This window comes from Aristolochia californica, unplaced genomic scaffold (assembly GCF_029961685.1).
Source record: "Aristolochia californica isolate CCGP_79_NKW_82.1479 unplaced genomic scaffold, dmAriCali1.0.hap1 SCAF_13, whole genome shotgun sequence".
Lineage (NCBI taxonomy): Eukaryota > Viridiplantae > Streptophyta > Magnoliopsida > Piperales > Aristolochiaceae > Aristolochia > Aristolochia californica.
Genome location: NW_027181804.1, coordinates 3,276,604 through 3,297,524, shown reverse-complemented (window position 1 = coordinate 3,297,524; position 20,921 = coordinate 3,276,604). Strand labels below are relative to the sequence as shown.

Genomic DNA, 20,921 nt, shown 5'->3' with positions numbered 1-20,921 from the left:
AAATAATATATTAATAAATTAATTCCTGTCGGGCAAAACGAAGACCATCTAGTTTTTCTATAAATTCTCTTTCTTTCGCCTCTGTTTTCGTCTGCGATTTATCTTTTGCCTCTCTGAGAAGAAAAAATGGCCGTCGACACGCTGCAGCTTCGGAAGGACGCTTTCGCCGCAGTCGATAACCGGCCTCCCGCGGCGTTCGCTGCGGGTACAGGTAAGGAGGCGCACTTTCGCGGCGTGAGGAAGCGGCCTTGGGGCCGCTTCGCCGCCGAGATCCGCGACCCCTGGAAGAAGACGAGGAAGTGGCTCGGCACCTTCGACACCGCTGAGGAGGCGGCACGAGCCTATGACGAGGCCGCTCGCAACCTCCGCGGGCCGAAAGCTAAGACTAACTTCGCTGACGGCAGCGAGGTGGCTTTTCCGACTGCCAGCTTGACGAAGAGCCTTCAACTCGGCCAGTTCCGGCCTTCGTACGGCTCCGACTACCGAAACATTTTTCCTCCGGCGGGATCCTCGGACTTCTCCGGATACAAGTTCGAGGCGGTGGAGTTGGTAGTACGGAACGAGCAGGAGAAGAGCCAGAGCCGCAAGGAGAAAAAGCCGTTCGCCTTCGATCTGAATCTTCCCGCGCCGCTTGTATGATCTGCCGGTTTAGATTCGATTTTTGGAGATGGATCACCGGATCTCTTACTCTCCGCTGTCACTGCCGGCGACACTTGCACCTCGGTTTTTCGTTGTTTAGATTTTCTTAGTCTTCCCGTATTGCCTTTTCTCCTCTTTTTTTAACGGTAGCAAGTGAACTCTTGTTCCCGTTTGATGTACAGTATCCGAGAAATGCTTTTTTAATATTGTATAAAAAACGAAAAAATTCAATTCTATGTGCCCTCTTCTCCGTGATTACTGCAGATTAATGACTTCTTTCCAACACTCTGGCCTCTTCCATTTCTGGTCAGTACTCTCACACGGCCACACTTTCCAGCCGTTTTTCTAATCGAGAAAAAGTACTGCAAACAGTTTGGAATCTTCACGCTTATCCATTAAAAAATCGTCAGCGGCAAAAATTGTAGAGTCAGAACTCTCCAAAGCACATTTTACTCTGGCGTCTTCATGATCTCTTTATCAGCTGCTTGTTTCCTCGTCGGAATCCATTCTCTTTCTTCGCTTTCCGATACTTTTGACTTGGTCCAACGAGTGAAGCGGTTGATCTCTGTTTTTCATTAATAATGGGATTAATTGCTAATGGAGGAGATTAGGGAAACTGCTGCTATTTAACACATCCTGGAAATAAATTGTCCCCTTGACCGATCACCTCGGGAGCGAGAGCTGAAATATCAGAGCGTTCATAAGGGTTGTTTCGGTATCTCGTCAGGCGAGAATCAGTCGTGGGGGGGCTAACTGAATAGAAATTCCAGAAAAAAAAAAAAAGAAACAATGCCGTGCCGCCCGACGCGCCGTATATGGACGAGGGGAGAAGAAACGAGGCCCACATGGACGTGGCGGAATCCTGACATGCGGACGCACTCAAGCCGTCAGATGACAGCGCCCGTCCGCAGCCCTGGCCTTTATCTCCTCCCACGAAAGAATCTCAGACGCGTGGAACGGCGAGTAGGCCGCCCATACCCCTTGCGAGAAACGTGTCGATCGAGGTTCGCATCAACGGCGCCGCTCGCCTCGGAGAAGACAAAAGAAAGGAGCCTTTGCTGTGGATATCCGAGGCTTTGGTTGGGAGAGACAACGAGCCATGTGAATCAGTGACCTCCGGACGGCGTTTGAGGAGCGTCTCACGGTGCGAGTGGATAGAAGTGGAAACGGAGTGTCGCCGGGAAATTCCCGACAGGAGCAATCGAAATCGAGGGCTTTTTTGAATAACGAAGGTGGGAAGGAGAAGACGTCGCTAGTCGGGACACGCACGAGTCCGACGTTGACAAGTCAGATTGTCGGGACAGCCGGTTCACGTTACCAGTCAGCAGACGACGGATGGGGAGGAATGACGACAGGATTCCCGCGCGACATTTTTTTATATTGCACACGTGCGGTGGCGGACTTGGTCAGTCTGCTTTTTCCGTGTAGGGTCTGTCTTGTCACGTGTCGGTCTTTTGAGGTTTAAGCGGCGGTGCGGTGGTGACGGTGGGGTTGGGATCTGATCGATGCGCTTTGATGCATGCATGGATGCCCAAAGTTGAAATCCAGTATTTTGGTCAATAATTTTAAAACTTTATTATTTAGGTAAATAAATGTTTAATCCGGTATTATGTTAAATATATATTTATTTAATTTATGATTTATTATTTATTTAATAGAATGAAAATTATACAAATATTCTTACACGATTAGGCATGTGAATGATTTTATTTAATTATCCATTTATTATTTATTACGTAGAGTAAAAATAGATAAGAGTTATTTTATATTTGATTAATCAATGAATACGAGTAATTCGATAAATTTTTATTTGAGGGAATATATGTTTGAAATAACATACTGTTGAAATACCCTTTTGTAACAATTTCTATAACATTCATTTAGGCTATGTTAGTGCCCCTAGATGAAAATTTATATCCTAGGAAAAGTAAGAAATATTTTTCTTAGGATATTTATTTCCAAGAAACCTTAAGATAAAATTCTATTAGTGTCTTACTAGGAAATTACATGAAACATATTAAATATTCTAAGAAAAATTAAATGGACCTGTTAGTGCCTTTTTCAATCTCATAAATTACCATACTTAGCTGCTAAATTTTCAGTAAAATAAAATGTCAAATAAAAAATATAAAAACTTTTTTTTATCTAAAAACAAATTAATCATGTTAAATAAACTATTGTACTCTACATATTGTCCCATATTTGAGCTATTATATTATTACTAAAATACTTAGCTAATTTAGTTTGTTCATTTTTCCATCTTCTCCTTAGTATCGAGGCTATAGGTTAATTAATTAGTTCTTCCAAATCATCTTCATCATCTTCTTCTTGATCTTTTCCAAAATTTACATCATCCTCATTGGTTTCAACTGGTTCATTTCCTTCAATCCCTTCATCATTGTGATATGATATTTGGACAAAATTGTGAACAATATTAAACACTTTACGTTGAAAAGATATATCAAACTCAAATAATTTGAAAGACAACAAACAAGTAATATCGGTTTTACAAAAAGAATATTAAAAAAGAATTAAAATATAGAACAAGAATCAATTACAGGGAGCTTTCAATAACTTCCACGTAAACCACACTACTGAGAGATGCTCTCTAACATCACTTAATTTTATAGACGAAACATCTACCTAATATTTCACTGCCATTTGTTGTCCAACAAAGGACTAATATACATGATTTTGTGACTAAAAAATGAAATGTCCATTCACCCAATTGAACTTTGCTTGTTTCGACCATTATAAAATGACTACATGAATCCATCTATCATAACAACTCTTCTTCAAGGAATTTTTCAACACTTCCATCCATGCTATTTTTAGGCTACATCTAATTCTGGGAAGGCCTGCCTTTATATTGTCGACATTGAACATTGTCTGGATTAACAAATGAACCGAGGAACATTTTATTAATCTTGGTTCAAAGGTAGACTATCCTTTTCCATTTTCAAACAATATGAGGGTATATTTTCACCAAACAACTAGTTTTTTTTTTCATTCCCTTGACAATGTATAGATACTTCTATGGATTTGTTTCTACCCAAGAAAAAAGATCCTTTCTTTCCAGCTAGAATTAAAAAAAGGTGCATGGAACTGTAGAAATTTCTGAAACAGGTGTTTTTTAGCACTTCCATATGTGTTGTGTGTGCAACATGAGAAAAAAGTCAAAAGTCATCCTAATCTTTTTTGTGCTTCCTCTTTGCATCTTTTTACCATAATTTTGAAAGAGAATGACTGAACTTGATTGGAACAATAAAATGAGATAATAGCGGAATAGAATAAGAATGCAACTGAAACAGAAAGATATATTCAGAGATTGAAAAGAATACTGTTTGTTGGATGTTCAAGAGCGCAGAGGAGGTCTAGCAATTTCACGAAGTAGATGTTCCTCAATTCTTGAGTAGCTTCTTTGCATAGTTGAGTATGAAGCCAGTGAGTGAAATTCTAGTAAAAAAAATAAAATGAAAATAGGACCTTTAAATTGACAAACCCAAACTCTCTCTCTCTCTCTTGAAAAAATAAACGTTTTCTTTCCACTCCCATCTTTAAACTTATCTTTCTCTTCTTCTATCACCCTTACTTTTATTGCTGAATGATCTTAAAGTCTAAAGCCTTAAGAAGATACATCTACAATTTCCATTATAAAAGCTGCTACTTCAAGGGGACAATCCCTAATTCACACATCATGTCAATCTATCGTTACTATTTTTGCATGGATATAAGGGATATTCAAGTTACAAAACCATCAACTAACTATTATTCACTCAACTTGATTGAAGACCAACCTCCAAAATCATCTTTGTAACCTATTACTACCTCAAGCCTATGCAATCTAAGAGCAAACTCTTCAATGGCAGGAATATCTCCAATTTTCTTGAGGGCCACCTTACTAGGTTACTAGGTTCAATGGTAGGAATATCAACATCGATAGCCATTACTGTGTGCTTTCCTGTGGCTATTCTCCCCATAGTCATGAAGCTCACATTAACATTCTCCTCACCCCAAATACTACCTACTGTGCCAATCATCTGGCCGACCAGTAAACAAAAGATATTGATACCAAATAAAAACAATCTTCAATGCATGCGTATTTTGTAAAATAATCTTTCAACAACATAAATTTCATAAAAATAAACATTTAAGTTCAACCTTACCATCTAATAATTTCATAATCGAAGGAACACATGGCCCTTAGCAAATACAACGAAAATAAGAAACAAAAACCACAATGAAAATTGAAATAAAGATGCGTAATACAGAGATAAATAAATAAATAATTACATAAAATAAATATATGAAGACCAAATCAATAGTTATTACAATTCGTATGAATTGGTTGACACTAAACAACCAATACGAACAATTTTCGCTAAGTTATTTTTAAATCTAAAGAAGAAGAAGAAGAAGAAGGCGAAGTTGGATACCTTACTCTTGAAGTGGTGGAGAAACTTGCGGCCATTGCTGCAATGGGTAGACCTGATCATGCTGAGATTGTGAGCCTCCAACTCATTAAGATACAACAGATAGAAGCAGCACAACGCATCGATGGGAGAACAATGTCAAGTCTTGCAACGAGGTTGGGAGAAAACCAGGAACATAGCAGCAAGGATAGGAGAAAACCAAGAAGAGAGCATCCATTTCTTAAGCGCTCAAGTTAGGTACAGCCTGACGATTTTCCTACTGTCACGGATAGGGAAAAGATCTGAATGGGTTGATGAAGAGAACATCACAGAAGGGGAGGGGAAAACTGGGGGAGAGGAGAGGGATGAAAGCAACAAAATAAGAGGGGTTGATGAAGATGATAGAAGAGGGGGAGGGGGGGAGGGAGACTGAGGAGAGTGAGTGCTTGTAGATCGAGGGCGGAAGACAGTGTAGAGAGGAGAGAGCATCGGAGAAGAGACTGTCAGAGATGTAGACGAAGTCGCAGGTGGCACAAGATCGAATTAGGTCGAGGAGCCCGATGTTTTTCCAGCTAGAGGTTTTCCGGAGTCTGATGGCTTGAAAATCATTCGATTTTCTAGGTAAGAATTTTCATGTAGATATGCCTGGAAAAAATGGGACACTAATGAATCCAAGAAATGTATTTCTACCTAGAAATGCTTTTCCTGCTTTTCCATGAAAAGGCACTAATATAGCCTTAGTGATTTGTTATTCATTAAAATGAGATTGTAATTTTATTTTATACTTTTTAGAATGCTATAAAAAAATTCAGTCATTTTTTTGTCATTTTCATTTACTTAAATTACCCGTATATGCACAAACTTATTTTATATACTAATGATACTATATCCCAATATACCAGATACAAATAGAGCGATATAAGGAAATAACTTGAACAAAAAATGTACAAATCAAGATATCGAGAACTGGAACTTGTTGGATGATATAATGTAATTAGGGTGTTATTGATATAATTAGTTTATGTTTATAATCTCTTCTTCACTCTTACTGGGGTGAAGGGTATAAAATGAACAAACCAGAAGGTGAACTGGCAAACATCTTGTATATAATGATTTAAGCTAGTCAAACACATGGAACTGAACCAGATCAAGCGAACTAGTTTGGATTAATTTAAGGGCCAATAAGACAAGGCTTAGTAGCTCCTTGGACTAATCCATGTATTGGGCTTAAAATGATAGTTCACTGATTTAGATTATACCTGAGTACAATGAGTCTCCTTTTTCTGTTTCTTTTTTCATCCATGATGTCTTTTTCTTCACAAGGTAGATTCCTCGCTATCTGAAACCAAGTATAAGAAAAGAAAACAAATAACATAAATTGATCAAATGTAAATGCAAAAAGCAACAAGGCTGAAATGCTAGTCTGATCATTCGTAGGTATATTACATGAGGAGAGATGGATTTCCACTTGTTGGCATTGATTAGTTTTCAAGCGTTTCAAACACAGATTTGGAAATTCCCTTAAATGTAGGAATATTGGATAGTTATAACCACTCCCTCTTTTGATGGGAAAAGAGGGGTTTAAGGATATATGAATTTGGTCTAGCAAATGGTTTGCTGCAGTTCAGTGAAGTGGCACCGTGGGCGGCATTTTGAGAAGAGAACTCGGACATTTCGCTCATAGTGCCAGGCTAGAGGTTGTAGAGTGGGATTTGAACCCACGACCTCAACTGAAGTTTATTTTGGGGAATGACCACTCGACTATCTCACCTCAAGAGTTATCATTGGATACATTTAATTGATATATGAATAACAAGAAAATAGTATATTTGGTTTTCATTTTTTTTATTTAATGCATATGAATTAAATAATTGTACATGTATATATATATATATATATATATATATATTATAATATACATATTTTTATTAATTTTTCTATTGAAAAGTTTATTTCTGCTTTATGCATACTTAAGATTCTATGCATATATTTGGTTGACCTTAATAAAAGGAATTAATAATTGGCATAAATTTGAGTCAATTTGAGTAATTGAGTAATACCCACAACATTCTTAATTATGAAAATTTCTAGTGACATTAAGCTTAGTCACATAAAATTAACGACATAAAAAATTATTATTAATCATGTTGACCCCATATAGTAATTGTAATATTTAAGTGATTAATTAGGATGAATCAGAAATATTTAGAAAAAAATTATAGCTGTCCACAGGCCTAGAAAATTTCTTTAGAGATAAATTTTTTATCTCATCATAAAGTGATATAAATCGCTTAAATTGTTATAATCTAAGCCCACAGGAAAGATTATAATGACATTGTTGATTTTCAGGACTCCATAGATTTAACTCAAGGAGAAATAATAAGAGACACCTATTGGGAGAAAACAGGAGGAACAAAGAGGTTATGGACTTGTGTCCCCTAACCTTTCCCCTGAAGCTCAATTTATAGATTAATAATCCTACAATTGTTGAATTTATGGAAAATAAAATACTTCATGGACTTAATTATAATCAGAGTACATGAATCTCTATTTATAATAGAGGAAAGTAGGAGAGTCCAACTACAATTAAACTATCTTTAACCCAATTACATCCAAACTCTAACACTTAAAGATAAGTTCTAACATAATTAAATAACCTAATATAAATAGAAGACTAACATGGTTAAAATACCTTTAAATTGAAATTATTCTATGATATCTCCTTTTATAATAATTTTGTCTTTGTAAGACTTCTTATTGTGTAAGATTCCTCATGTGATCATGGTGGGACCATATCTTATGGGTTTGGGCCCATCTTCCAATAACAATATTACAATTATGCCCCTAAAACTTAAACTAATTATATCAATGTCATCTTTATGAGGAGTCATTATTTACCATTATGCCACTAATGTGTGGGCATGTGGGCCTTGAACCCATCTTCCGCCTCTCTTAGATATGTGGGCCTTCCTTAGTCTAGTGGGCTTGGGCCCATTTTCTAACACTCCCCCTCAAACAAGAGATGAGAAAACATCATGAATGCACAACTTACTACAAATGGTGTATAGGTGTTACTTACCATTGCGCCAAAAGACCGGTCTGTTAGCGAAGGCGCAACATGCATATTAAAGACAAGTCATTCCAACACTCCCCCGCACGGGGAACACCCGTGTACAAATGCAAATGCACAATCCCACCTATACGGGGACGGCCAAAGACAAAGTCCCACCTATGCGGGGACGAAACAAAGACAAAGTCCCACCTATGCGGGGACGAAACAAACGGGGGGAGCGGGACTCGAACTCGAGACCACCTGCTCTGATACCATGTTACTTACCATTGCGCCAAAAGACCGGTCTGTTAGCGAAGGCGCAACATGCATATTAAAGACAAGTCATTCCAACAATAGGATCTTCTTGTATAAAATGATAATTCACCATATCTTCCAACACTCCCCCTCAAAATGGTGGTCTCTTAGAGACCCAACTGCCATAATATAAGAGCGACCAAAATCACTTCTAGTCGTAAGACATCACTCCATACTCCAATCCAATGGTCATAGTAAAAATTTTTAATCTGTAGAGACTAATCAATGCCTACGCTGAGTCGGTAAGCGGTTGCCCTAATTTTCTCTTTATTATTGGGGGGGGGGGGGGGGGGGGGGGGGGGGGGGGGGGGGGGGATCTATTATGGTTTTATCATTAATCCGAGGAGCATTAGTTGCGGTCAAGAGAGGTTAGAGAAAACCAACACTTGTAAGTGTGTGCGACCTCTCTTGTAAACTATTTCATCTTCATAGTAGATTACATTAGCGGCAAAAGAAATGACGTAGTCTCACCTTGAGGGAAACCTGTATAAATCTTGTCGTTTACACCTTGCTTGCTTTTTTTTTTCTTTTGTGTTTATTATTATTGTTTTTGTTAGTTTGGAATTAGGGCATGTAATTCCTTACAAGTGGTATCAGAGCTTTGGTTCGTGATTGAGAGCAATGACTGGCGAAGAAGGATCGACACTTGGAATCAACAAGTTTGATAGTATGGATTTTGCAATCTGGAGGATGCAGATCGAAGATTATCTGTATAGTAAAAAGATGTATGCACCACTTCTGGATATGATATCAAAAGGTATGAAAGATGATGGCTAGAATCTCCTCGATAGACAAGTGTTGGGAGTAGTCCTATTAACATTGTCAAAGAATGTTGCTCACAACGTGGCATCGGAGAAAACTATAGTAGGGATAATGAAGATTTTGTTCGACATGTTTGAGAAACCTTCCTTAAATAATAAGGTACATCTCATGAAAAAACTTTTCAATTTAAAGATGACAAAAAATACATCGGTGGCATCACATTTGAATGAGTTTAGCACGATTGTCAATCAATTGACCTTTGTTCAAATTAAATTTGATGATGAGGTTCGTGCTTTAATTCTTTTGGCGGCTGCCAAATTGTTCGGAGCCTATGAGGGTTACGGTCAGCAACTTTGTAGGCAATGGGAAGTTGATATTTAATGATGTTCAGGATGCCATTCTTGCAGAGGAAGTTTGTAGAAAGGACTCCGAAGAATTATCGACATCTAATTCTTCCTTAAGTGTCGATACTAGGGTAGGAACTTCGAGAGGAATTCTAACATGGACAATGGTAGACGGAAGTCAAGGAAAGTGGAATGCTGGAATTGTGATAAGTTAGCATAGAAGAAGGATAAAAATAAAAATGATGATGCAAATCCCCATTGTGGTTTTCTCTGACCCCACATTATGAGCAACGTTCTTCGACAGTGTTAACAGGACTACTCCCAACACTTGTCTATCGAGCAGATTTCACTCATCATTTTTCATACATTCTGGTTTTATATCCAGAAGTGGTGTGTGCAACATTTTACTATACAGATAATCTTCTATTTGAATCATCCTGAACGTAAAATCCATACCACCGAATTTGTTGATTCCAAGTGCCGATCCTTCTCCGCTAGCCATTGGTCTCAATCATGAACCAAAGCTCTAATACCACTTGTTAGAAATTGGATGCCATTATTCCAAACTAACAAGAGCAATAATATTAATCGCAGAAGAAAGGAAAAGTAAACACGAGAACAAACAACAAGATTTATACAGGCCTCAAGGTGTGACTACGTCCTATCTTTCACCTCTGCAGAAATCCACTATGAAAATGAAAATAGTTTACAAGAGAGATCGCTTACACTTATAGGTGATCTCTAACCTCTCTTGACCGCAATTAATACACCTCGAATGATAATGATCGTCAAGGTGTTAAAACCCTAACAACGACACCCCCATATATAAAGAGAAAATTAGGGCAACCAGATTACAAGTACGAAATCCCCAAACTACCCTTCATGACACAACAGTCGATATATCGTGAATCCGCCCCCGAACCCCCAAGAAGTTAATTCACAGGGTAAGGTGTTAATTAGGCTCCACAACTTAATAGTTTAAATTTTAATGATCCTGAGTGAGCATTTAGAAGTTCATTCCTAAATATATGTTTCATATATGGTTCTCATTCAAAGGAGACATTTGTATTGAGATATGTGGAAGGTAATGCTTGCTCGAAAGGACTAACCATCATGATTCATGTAATTTAAATTCTTTTATTTGGGTATAAGGATATTATATCTATGTGATTTTTTATTTTTTTGAGAATGTATCAATATTGAATGGTACATATTAAGTATCAAATGGGTCAAGTGGGAGAGTGTTAGTAGTTCCCTCTTTTAGGTTTGACTCATTATTTTGTTAGATGTAGGGATAGTGGGCAATTATAACCACTCCCTCTTATGATGGGAAAAGAGGGGTTTAAGGATATACGAATATAGTCTAGCAAATGTAGTTTGTGTCTTCTCCATCAAAGAGCTTTTGGATTGACTAGACAGTTTCCTGCAAGTTCTGAAATTTGATAGCAATGGCTGGAGGTATGCATCCTTGCTTTCGTTTAATTCAGTTTTATGAATTTCATACATTCTTTAGAAATTTGGGCTTACAATTGAAGCATGGGAAGTATGCAACAATATCGTGTTGCATATGTCCTCGTCATTTCGAACAAACACATAAACCAAAGGGTCATCTAGCCGAGAACTTGGATATCTGTACTTGATGGAGAAGTCCTCTGATTCGATGGAACAAATTCATTTTAGTTTAGACAAGATATTAAGGTAGGTGATACTCACAGTGACAATGAGTAACCCTATTTCCCTCCCTTCGTAGTGAGTCTTGTTGTATTTGAACACAAATTCTCCTCCAACATTGCAGAGTATATGCATCCTACATATTTGGGTTATATGTGAATCAGAATACATAAAAGAAACAGAGAAAACATAAGAAAGAAGTCTAAGGTGATGTTTTTAGGTATCTCAATCGGTTGATTTATACTTTTGTTCAAATGAATTAATACCAAATGGAAGCACAAGAGAGAAAAGATCAAATAAAATAGATACCTCTTTGGTTGCTGATTTTGTTCTCTTCCTGCAATGCAGAGTATATGCATCCTGATAAGGGATTAACAAAGTCTTCGGTTTATCTACCCTTCTTTCGGATAATCTATCTGTTGTATTTATCACTTGTTTTAATTACCTCTTATGTGAAAGCTTATCTTTGTAAACTGTATAAATACCACTCTAAATTAATACAAAAATCGTGGTTCAATTCAATATCTCATATGGTACCAAATTTTTTCACTTCCTCTGCTTCTCTTCATATAACGCCCTCTCTACAAATCGTTTCCTCGGCCGAGCTTCCGTACACCTTCGATGACCCCAGTTGAGCCACCAAAATGGAGTTCTGATGTCCTGCAACAGCCGACCAACCACCTCCTCTCCCGACTTTGTTAGCGCGAGGTTGAAGACAATGCATGCCTTCTTCGCAAATCGCTTCCTCGTTCGAGCGTTCATGCACCTCCGACGACCCTAGCTGAGCCACCGAAAGCTTGTTCTAACGTCTCGCAACGGCCGCCTAGGTGTGCCTCTGTTCAGCTCCTCTGTCAGCGTGAGCTACGATGCGTGAGGCAAAAGATAGAGCGCTTAAGTGAGCGGCATGTGTGGCTTTCACAGATGTGTGTGTGTGTGTGTGTGTGTTTGTGTGTGTGTGTGTGTGTGTGTGTGAGAGAGAGAGAGAGAGAGAGAGAGAGAGAGAGAGAGAGAGAGAGATTAACTATTTCTCAATTCCAGCTCACTACCTATTTTATGCACGCCGACTCAGCCAAATTAATCATTATGTTTGGTCATGCGGGCTGGAGCCCATTGCCTAACAACCATGGCTACCAACTCAGGTGCCCCAACTTACACCAACTGTCTTTAACCTTGTCCATATTTAGATTTGTGGCATCCAAGGGCACTCGGCTAAGTGATGTCCATCATTTCAACTTGTACCAATCCAACCCACCAATATATGATTTCTACCTTCTCATACTTCAGTAATACCATGGCAGCTACGAGCTCATTATGTTGCTAATGTCACCTCCAACAATCCGGCTTGATTACTTGATAGTTGAGCATATCACCATGTCACAAAAGACATAAACAAACTTATCTCTTTATACACCCTATACTGGCTCAAATGATGTTATGATAGGCAATGACACTGGTTTCTCTATCACCCACACTGGTTATATATCTCTTCCAACTCCCACTACTACATTTCCTTTGAATGATGTCTTTTGCGTACCAAACATGCAAATGAACCTCATTTATATCTCTCAATTTTGCACTACTAATAATGTTTTCATTGAATTTTTCCCATTTTCCTTTCACACGAAGGATCTTCGCACAAGGGGCAATCCATTTGACCTGCAGCTAGGGGTGGCATCGAGCCGAGTCGAGCCCGAACCTGCCTATGTTCGAGTCGAGCTTGATTTAAATATTTCGAGCCGAGCTTCGAGCCGAGCCTCGTCTCGAGCCTAAAATTGTTATCGAGCTCGAGCCCAACGAGTTCGAGCCGAGCTTCGAGCCGAGCTCGAGCCTCAACATACATTTTAAACTTTTCAAAAAATATATATCGAATAAAATGTATATAAAATTATGTATACATTTTATATAAAATTGGGCATGACCTCTACATAAAATTGGGCATAACTTATATATATAATATGTGTATAAGATTGGGCATAACCTCTACTTAAAATTGAGCATAATCTATATATATAATACTTGTATAAAATTCGGCATGACCTTTACTTAAAATTGGGCATAATCAATATACATAATACCTGCATAAACACTCCATAAACACTCCATAAAATTGTATATACATTCTATAAACACTTCATGAAATTGTTTATACACTCCATAAAATGATCTAAACACTCCATACACTGCATAACATTATAAATAAACTCCATACAATAATCAAACACAACAAAATTAAATAAAATATCACTATCAATTTACAATCACCCAAATAAAAACTATAAATTCTTTAAATAAAATCATATTACTATTACATACTTACTAGAAATTACCAGAAATATTTTAAACATTTCTTAGGAAAATTAAATGGACCTCTTATTGCCTTTTCTAAGGAAATAAAACAAAATTAATAATTAATCTAATATATTATTATACTTATCGATAAATTTTTAATCACATAAAATGTCAAACACAAAATTACTATGAAAATTGCCTCATGCTCAAAGTATTATATCATCAACTGTCAAATACTTATTCAAAATTTTTCTATATGGTTTTCTAAACAATCTTGGCAAGAAAATCTTACTTGAAAAATTATAGGATTTTTTAAAAAGAATTTATAATTAGAAAAATATTTTGAAAAAATTCGAGGCACTAATGGTCCCTATATTTCTATTAAAAATATTTTTTCAATATTTATTGAAAAAACTAGTCTCTGGAAACGTATTTCTACTAAAATATCTTTTTAATTTATTTAAGAGCCACGAGGAAAAGACAAAGATTTTTTTTTTCCTTGTTTATGATCTCGCACGTAGGGGTGGCTTTGAATAAATTATATATAAAATTATGCATACATTTTTAAAAAATATAATGACAGGGGAGGTTCAGGATTGAATTTCAATAATGGATTAAAATGCACCAATATTAATATTTTTTACTCCAATTGTTGTCTAGCTTGTTTTGTAATTTTTGAATTTGGCCATAATTTATTATGGCCTCCTTAGTGCCCCTAGATAAAAATATATATTCTAGGAAAAACTAAAAATATTTTTCTTATGATACATATGCCCAAAAAAACCTTTAAATAAAATCTTATTACTATTAGTGACTTATTAGAAAATTATAGGAAATATTTTAAAATTTTCTTAGGAAAGTTAAATGGACCTTTTATTGTCTCTTCTAGGAAAATAAATAAAAATTAATAATCAATCTAATATATTATTATACTTATCGATAAATTTTTAATTAAATAAAATATCAAACACAAAATTACAATGAAAATTATTTCATGCTAAAAGTATTACAGCATCAACTGTTAAATACTTATTCAAAAATTTTCTATACAGTTTTCTACCCCATCTTGGTACAAAAAATCTTACTTTGAAAATTATTTGATTTTTAATAAAAAATTTAATTATAAAAGTGTTTAAAAAAACATGAGACACTAATAGTTTATAGAAAATTATTTCTATAAAATTTATTTTTAAGAAAATATTTTTATTTTATTTTATGATCTCGCACGTGCGAAATCGCACGTGCAGGATCATCTTCTCGCGAGGAAGGGGGAGATTATTTCTCCCCTGTTCTGGTTTTCCGCCGAGACAACCCCGAGGGAAGGGGCTTACGGCGCCGGGGAGGATTTATCGTCGGAGATGACGGCCACGACGGAGTCGGCGGCGATGGAATCGACGGTGACGGAAGCGGCGGCGACGGAAATAGAAGCGACGACGAGGAGAGGAAGAAATCGAACGGACGGACACAGAGGCGGCCGGCGAGCAGCTGCGACGGTAGTATAGAGGCCGGAGAACAGCTACGACGGCGGTAGAGGCGGCGGCAACAACCGATGGGAGGGGTCGGCAGTGATGAGGGGGGAGGAAAAATTTTTTCCCCCCTCGCTCTCGCTCCCGCTCCCGCTCCCCCGCTCGCTCGCGATCCCGTACCGATTCATGCCGATCCGACTCATTTCGAGCCGGCTCGCGAGCCAACGAACCGAACCTAGCTTCGGTCGAGCTCGGCTCGTTAAGGTAAACGAGCTGATTTCGGTGTTCGAGCTCGGCTCGAGCTCGAAAAATGACGAATCGAACCGAGCCGAACCGAGCCGGCTCGCGAACCGGCTCGGCTCGAAGCCACCCTTACCTGCAGCACTAGAGATGGAGTGTATGAGTGGTCGGCTCGTAGATCTATGTCTTCTCCAATTCTCGCCTTCTCTCCAAGTCAAAACCACATCATCTAATTGGCATCATCGATTTAAAATTTTCTACTCCTATGCCAAAAGAAAATACATTTGATTTTATCTACTCAAATGAAAATTTGAAGTTCAAGAAGTTTTTCACCTTTACAATGCCATTGTGGAAAATTACTTAAAAAGAAAAATTATCACACTCTATTTAGACAATGGGGGAGAATAATAGGCTTCAATGATTACCTTTCTTTAAATGACATCTCTCACCTAACTATTCCACCCCATACACCTGAACACAATGGCGACTCAGGAAGACGACATCGTCATATTGTTCAAATTGGTCTCACCTTACTTTCTCATGTCTCCCTACCAATTGCCTTTTGGTCCTATGCCTTTGCTACAACTGTCTATTTAATAAACAGGATGGCAACCCTTACGCTCAATTTATCATCTCCCTATTAATTAATTTTCCACCAAACGCCAAATTATTCTAAACTAAAGAGTTTTGGTTGTTTATGCTATCCTTAGCTTCATCCATATACATCTTACAAACTTGATTAAAATTCTAAACCATGTATATGTCTTGGTTACTCTTTATCTCAAAGTGTTTGTGTTTTGATCAATCTACTTCAAAAATATTTGTTTCTCGTCATGCCAAGCTTGTAGAGTCAGTCTTCCTGTACAACTCCCTCAATAATTACTTATCACATCCCACCACCACCACTATAGATATACGGATTCCCCCTGTGCTTACTATTTCATCAACTTCGTCACCATAGACAACTTCAAACACTCCACCTCAAGGGTGCCTTCAAGACATATCTCCTTCTGATGATAATTCACAAACCTTTGAGTCACCAACACATCACACAGAAATTGAGCAGCAACGACAACCCATCCAACCATCACCAAATGCTAGCCATCCATCCATTGAAACCCGATCTACCACCCAACATAGCATAATCACTTGGGCCAAAAACAATATCTGTAAACCTATTCAAAAACTCAACCTTCACACCCACCTATCATCCCAACCTGACCTTGAACATGTCTCCATGACTCACGCCCTCAAAGATCATAATTGGCGTCAAGCTATGTCTAAAGAATATGATACCCTTGCTCTTAATGAGACATGGGAGCTACTTCCTCCTGGTGCACTAATCTTGTTGTTTGTAAGTAGATTTTTCGAATCAAAAGGCACTCTAATGGGTCTATTGATAGATTCAAAGCTAGTCTTGTGACCAAAGGATTTCATCAACAACCAGGTGTGGATTACCATGAGACCTTTAGCCTGGTTGTTAAGCCCACCACCATGAGACTTGTACTTACTACTACAGATAGCAATGGTTAGTCCCTTTGTCAACTCGATATCAACAATGCCTTTCTTCAAGGCCAGTTATGCAACAACCTTTGAGCTTTGGTGATTCAGAACATCCAACCTATGTCTGCAAACTTCATTAAGCTATATATGGCCTCAAACAGACGGGCTAGGTATCGTGAACTGGGTCAATTTCTTGAGGGTTTAACTTTCAAGAATTCTCACTCTAATACTTCTATATTTATTCTCAATACTTGCAAGCATGCCCTGTTTCTATTGTGTATGTCGATGACATTATTATTACAGGTAATAGCGATAACCATATTTCTCAATTTTTTGATTGCCTCGCTCGTCATTTCTCTCTAAAAGATCTTGGTTCTCTCTCTTACTTCCTTGGAGTTGAGATTACTTTGCATCACAATGACATATTACTCTCTCAATGCAGATAAATCCAAGACCTGCTCAAAAGGACTCATATAGAAGATGCTAAACCTATTCTCACCCCATTGCCGACAAACTCTTCATCACTCACTATGACCTCAAGCTCTCCACTTTCTTATCCATATCAGTTTCGTGAAATAGTTGGTAGCCTGCAATATATCTCTCTCTCACTCGACCTAATATTTCCTTTGCTATCAATAAGATGTCCCAGTTTATGCATCAACCGACTGACAAGCACTAGGTACTTGTCAAACGAATTTTAAGGTATTTATGCGGCACATTGGATAAATTTCTTCTTCTACATCGTAAGTCTCCTATATCTATACTTGGGTTCTCATATGCGGTAGGCAGGCAATAAAGATGATTACTCTTCTACTGATGTTAAGTAACAATCAATTGCTACTACTGCTACTGAATTTGGTGTGATTTTTTTGTCCTCTCTTCTAGTCTATTGTGATAATATTGGTACCACTCTAGAGTGAAACATGTAGCAGTTGATTATCACTTCCTCAATGATGATGTTCAATCTGGTTTACTTCTTGTTGCTCATATTGCTTCTGTTGACCTCCTTACAAAGTCATTACCACGATCACAATTTCAGTTACTAAGAGACAAGATTAGCCTATTTAATCGTAACCTATCTTGAGGGGCCTGGATAAGGGATTAACCGAGTCTTCGATTTATCTTCCCTTTAACCGGTTAAGCTCTATGTTGTATTTATCACTTTGTTGTAATTATCTCTTCCGTTAAAGGTTATCTTTTCAGTTAATCTTATCATTGTAAATTGTATAAATACAACTCTCAATCAGTACAAAAATGGTGGTTCAATTCAACTTCTCATACATTCTACATATTTGGGTTATATGTGAATCAGAATACACAAAAAGCAAAAGAGAAAACATAAAAAAGCAGTATGAGGTGATGTTTCTATGTCGAGACCTTGGAATCCAAGTGACAAAATTGCTCGAGCGTAAGGCAGACGATGTTTCTATCTGGAAGATTTTCAGAGGGAAGCTTCCTTCTAAACGCAAGACCACAGCTGGTAAGGACAAACACAGAATTGTATCAGGATTCGGCTGCTTTCCTATTAAGACGCGTTCATGGAAAAAGGGTCCTTTGACCCATTCCTCCGCCATTATCAAATCGTCCTCTTCTGGGATTTTTCTTCTTTTCTCTTCCTGTACCTAAATGAAAAGACCCGTCTTACTCTGGTGAACTTTCATGCCTCTGGTTATCTTAGATGACGGCCATTAGAAGCAGAAATTTTTTTCCCGGATTCTTTGCCGAAATTACTTTTTCTTTTCGACGGTTTATACTTTATAATTTACATTCCGAACAAGATTTGCTGAAGCATCAGTAGATATCTGAAGGAATTTCCATCGATTATATTAATAAACTGAAATTCAGTAGAATATCGATTAAAGGTAGAACCTGTATGTAATCTGTTGAATGGGTAAATAGAATTTTTAAAATATAGTACCTGAAATCATGATAAAATTATTAAAACCTATAAAATAACATAATAACACTATAAGAAGTAAAAACCATTAAATAAATAGTTACATGATTTTTCATTCTCTGGAAGGGTTCAAAATCAGAAAAAACGAGTTGCATGATTTTCAAAATGGACTGTTGAGGGACTGAACTCTGGGTCAAGAGTTGAAACCTCTGATATTGTTTCCAATGGAGAAGGAAACCCACAAGTTCCCCGCGCTAAAAGTAACTGCAATCTCTCAGTGTAGTCAAAATTGAACGCGGTCCAGTCATTCAAAGCGGAGTGGGAGTGGCCTGCACTGGTAAGCTGTGCATGTCTCGAGAAGTCTTCTCTTCATCAACAGAAACGATCTATGGCACCGTCGACTTTTCTTCCCCAAGAGACTTTCTGCCCCAGAGATTAACCCTTCCTTCGTATTTAGCCCATCAAGTTTTCTTTCAAGCAATGGTTTCTTACCTTTCAGTTATGTTTTCTGCTCTGCTCCTCCTTTTCCTTTCACTCTCTGCAAATGCTCAGCCTTACAGAAACATTAGTTTGAGCACTTCTATCTCTACTGGCCGCCAGAACTCTTTCCTGGGTGGGTTTCTCCTTCCGGTGACTTCGCCGTGGGTTTCCGTCTGCTCGAATCTCTTCTTATTTGCAATGTGGTTTGACAAATTACCAGATAAAACTGTGGTTTGGTCTGCAAATGGAGGTAACCCAGTTCCGGGTCCAAATTCGAGCTTGCATCGAGTGGTAGTCTGCAACTTTCTGACCATCAAGGCAGAGGAGTATGGAGGCGCTCAGCTGAGTACGCTGCCATTCTTAACACGGGGAATTTCGTCCTTCTGATAAAATTTAAGTTATAACCCTTTCTATCTCTGATAAATAGGTAATAAATAAAATATAAAATAATTTATTTAATATACTAATAATAATGTCTATTGAAATACTATATATATATAATAACTTATTCTATTTTGTTTATAATTTATTTTCATTATTTTTTTAGACTCCCAAGAAAATCATTAGGAGAGGATGGGTCCCATCGAGTTAACTCTCTAACCCAAATATGAGTTAACTCAGTGATACATAAATTATAATTATACTTTTTGTAAACGATTATGGAGTTCTTAATTCCAACCAGGGTTTTATAATGGCCTTAATGTTCTTTCAGTGGTAGCTCAGAGGGCTGAGTTTTAGTCCCATTTTTTATAACTCATCATATTAATGAACCAAGTTTAAAACAGTTACACACTCTCCGAGTTGGCTCAAACGAGCCAGAGTAACTCGTTCAGAGCGTCAATACCCTGCTACAATTTTCTCCTTCATCTCCTTCGTCATCTTCAAATTCCTCACATTCAAGTCCAATTTTTTAATAGCCAGATAAGAGATTTTCCTGTTCTGCATGACCTCTGTGACTCCTATTTACAATGAGGATTCTAGGATCGTCATTCACTCCCACAAGCTCTCCTTCCTCTGTTGTCTGTCATTCATTTTCTTCGGCTGTGCAATTTAAGAACAAACTCTTCAATGGCAGGAATATCTCCAATTTTCTTGGGGGCCTGCTTACCAGATTACTAGGTTCTACAATGAGGATTCTAGGATCGTCATTCACTCCCACAAGCTCTCCTTCCTCTGTTGTCTGTCATTCATTTTCTTCGGCTGTGCAATTTAAGAACAAACTCTTCAATGGCAGGAATATCTCCAATTTTCTTGGGGGCCTGCTTACCAGATTACTAGGTTCAATGGTAGGAATATCAACATCGATAGCCATTACTCTATGCTTTCCTGGGGCTATTCTTCCCACAGTCACGAAGCTCACATTAACTTTCTCCTCACCCCAAATACTACCTACTGTGCCAATCATCTGGCCGAGTGTAAACAAAATATATTGATACTAAATAAAAACAATCTTCAATGAATGCTTATTTTGTAAAATAATATTTTAATAACATAAATTTCATAAAAAAGAAACATTTAAGTTCAACCTTACCGGCCAATAACTGCTTAGTCCAAGGAATACAACGAAAAAAAAGAAACAAAAACCACAATGAAAATTGAAATAAAGATGCATAATACATATATAAATAAATAAATAAGTTAATACATAAAATAAAGATATGAAGACAAAACCAATAGTTATTGCAATTCGTATAAATTGGTTGACACTATACTAGCTCCTGTAGATATTGAACAACCAATACATACAATTTTCGCTCAGCAATTTTTAAATCTAAAGAAGAAGACGATGGCAAAGATGGACACCTTACTCTCGGAGTGGTGGAGAAGCTTGTTGTCATCGCTGCAATGGGT

The 20,921-nt window shown here is 37.5% G+C and overlaps 1 protein-coding gene across 1 annotated transcript; it reads left to right on the top strand.

Annotated features, from left to right (window-relative positions):
- The first annotated feature begins 108 nt into the window (after window positions 1-108).
- Window positions 109-886, top strand: LOC137949041 (ethylene-responsive transcription factor 3-like). Its single transcript, XM_068795299.1, has one exon. The coding sequence runs from the start codon at window positions 127-129 to the stop codon at window positions 637-639; it is 513 nt and encodes a 170-aa protein (XP_068651400.1). The 5' UTR covers window positions 109-126; the 3' UTR covers window positions 640-886.
- The last annotated feature ends 20,035 nt before the right edge of the window (window positions 887-20,921 follow it).